Source organism: Ceratina calcarata, unplaced genomic scaffold (genome assembly GCF_001652005.2).
Source record: "Ceratina calcarata isolate Rehan_Ccalc_2016 unplaced genomic scaffold, ASM165200v1 scaffold392, whole genome shotgun sequence".
In the NCBI taxonomy this organism is placed as follows: Eukaryota; Metazoa; Arthropoda; class Insecta; order Hymenoptera; family Apidae; genus Ceratina; species Ceratina calcarata.
The window spans coordinates 15,599-16,567 of NW_017162541.1; the positions used below are offsets into that span (position 1 = coordinate 15,599).

General features: G+C 42.1%; 1 protein-coding gene across 2 annotated transcripts in view; it reads right to left on the bottom strand.

The window, feature by feature from the left end:
- Positions 1–969, bottom strand: part of NTPase (ectonucleoside triphosphate diphosphohydrolase NTPase) — a 38,511-nt gene that overhangs the window by 14,216 nt on the left and 23,326 nt on the right. Inside the window, exon 8 of one of the 2 annotated variants that reach the window (XM_026814692.1) lies at positions 693–857. The exons of the other annotated variant lie outside the window; for it this stretch is intronic. Within the exon in view, the coding sequence (XP_026670493.1) occupies positions 844–857 (14 nt within the window). The 3' untranslated portion in view covers positions 693–843. Of the gene's footprint in view, positions 1–692; positions 858–969 lie in introns of those variants that run through there. 2 annotated transcript variants of the gene reach the window in all.

The window sequence follows — 969 nt, forward strand, 5'->3', positions numbered from 1 at the left end:
TTAAAAAATATAATAGAAGCAATTTTGGAGATTAATGATCCAGGAAAGGCGAAAAGTTTTTTTTATTGGACTGTATAATCGTTGCCATTTAATTGAACCGAGTATGGGACTGAGACATAACCAGTCGTCGAACCCTCGCGCAGGCGGTTTTAATGAAAGTAAATCGGCGAAGGTTCATCGAGAAGATTCGACCTCGGGGACGTTCTTGGAGAACGTGCTCTTACCCGGTGACAGTGCGAGCAGGAGAGGGGAGGTAAGAAGAGGCACGCTGGCAATCGTCTTCATCTTGATTAGTAGCTGTTTAAAGAATAGTGAAAGTTAGCTTGCGTCACGGACGCCTTTCCCGAAGAAGACGCGGAAATCGACGCCTTCCTCTTCCACGGCCGATCGATCTTTTCCATCGCTGGCTTTTTTCTCTAACGAGCCAGCCGCTCCTGCTTCTTCTTCCCTCTCTCTCTCATCTTTATTTCTTAAACGGCCAAGGGTGCGCGTAATTAATGCTCCTCGGCGAAGAGAAAGTGCACCTGCCTGCCGATAAATCTTCGGACACCGAAGGCTATCATTATTGTATGCTTGTAACGCTTTACAAGCGGAGTCGAAGAAAGTGGCCGAATGAAATTTACCTACCTTCTTTGGTAATCCGATTGACTATAGGTGGACAGAGTTTATCTCTGACTGATCAAGTCATTCAATTTCAAACACGCACTTTAATTTGTATCAATCAGGCTATTAACAGGTTTTAGTATAATGGTAGCAGAAAGGAAAGACGAGGAGAATGAAGTCGAGATTTGTTCTTCTTTTGGAGCATGTCCTACTTTCAGGAAAGAATCTTTCAATGACTAATTAAGTCACTGAACCTGAAACATTTATTTTAATTTGTATCAATCAGGCTATTAACACTAGAAAGACTGAAACTTAGTATATACCTATATTGCCCAAAGCAGTAAAAATGACTGCATTGTGAAAGAA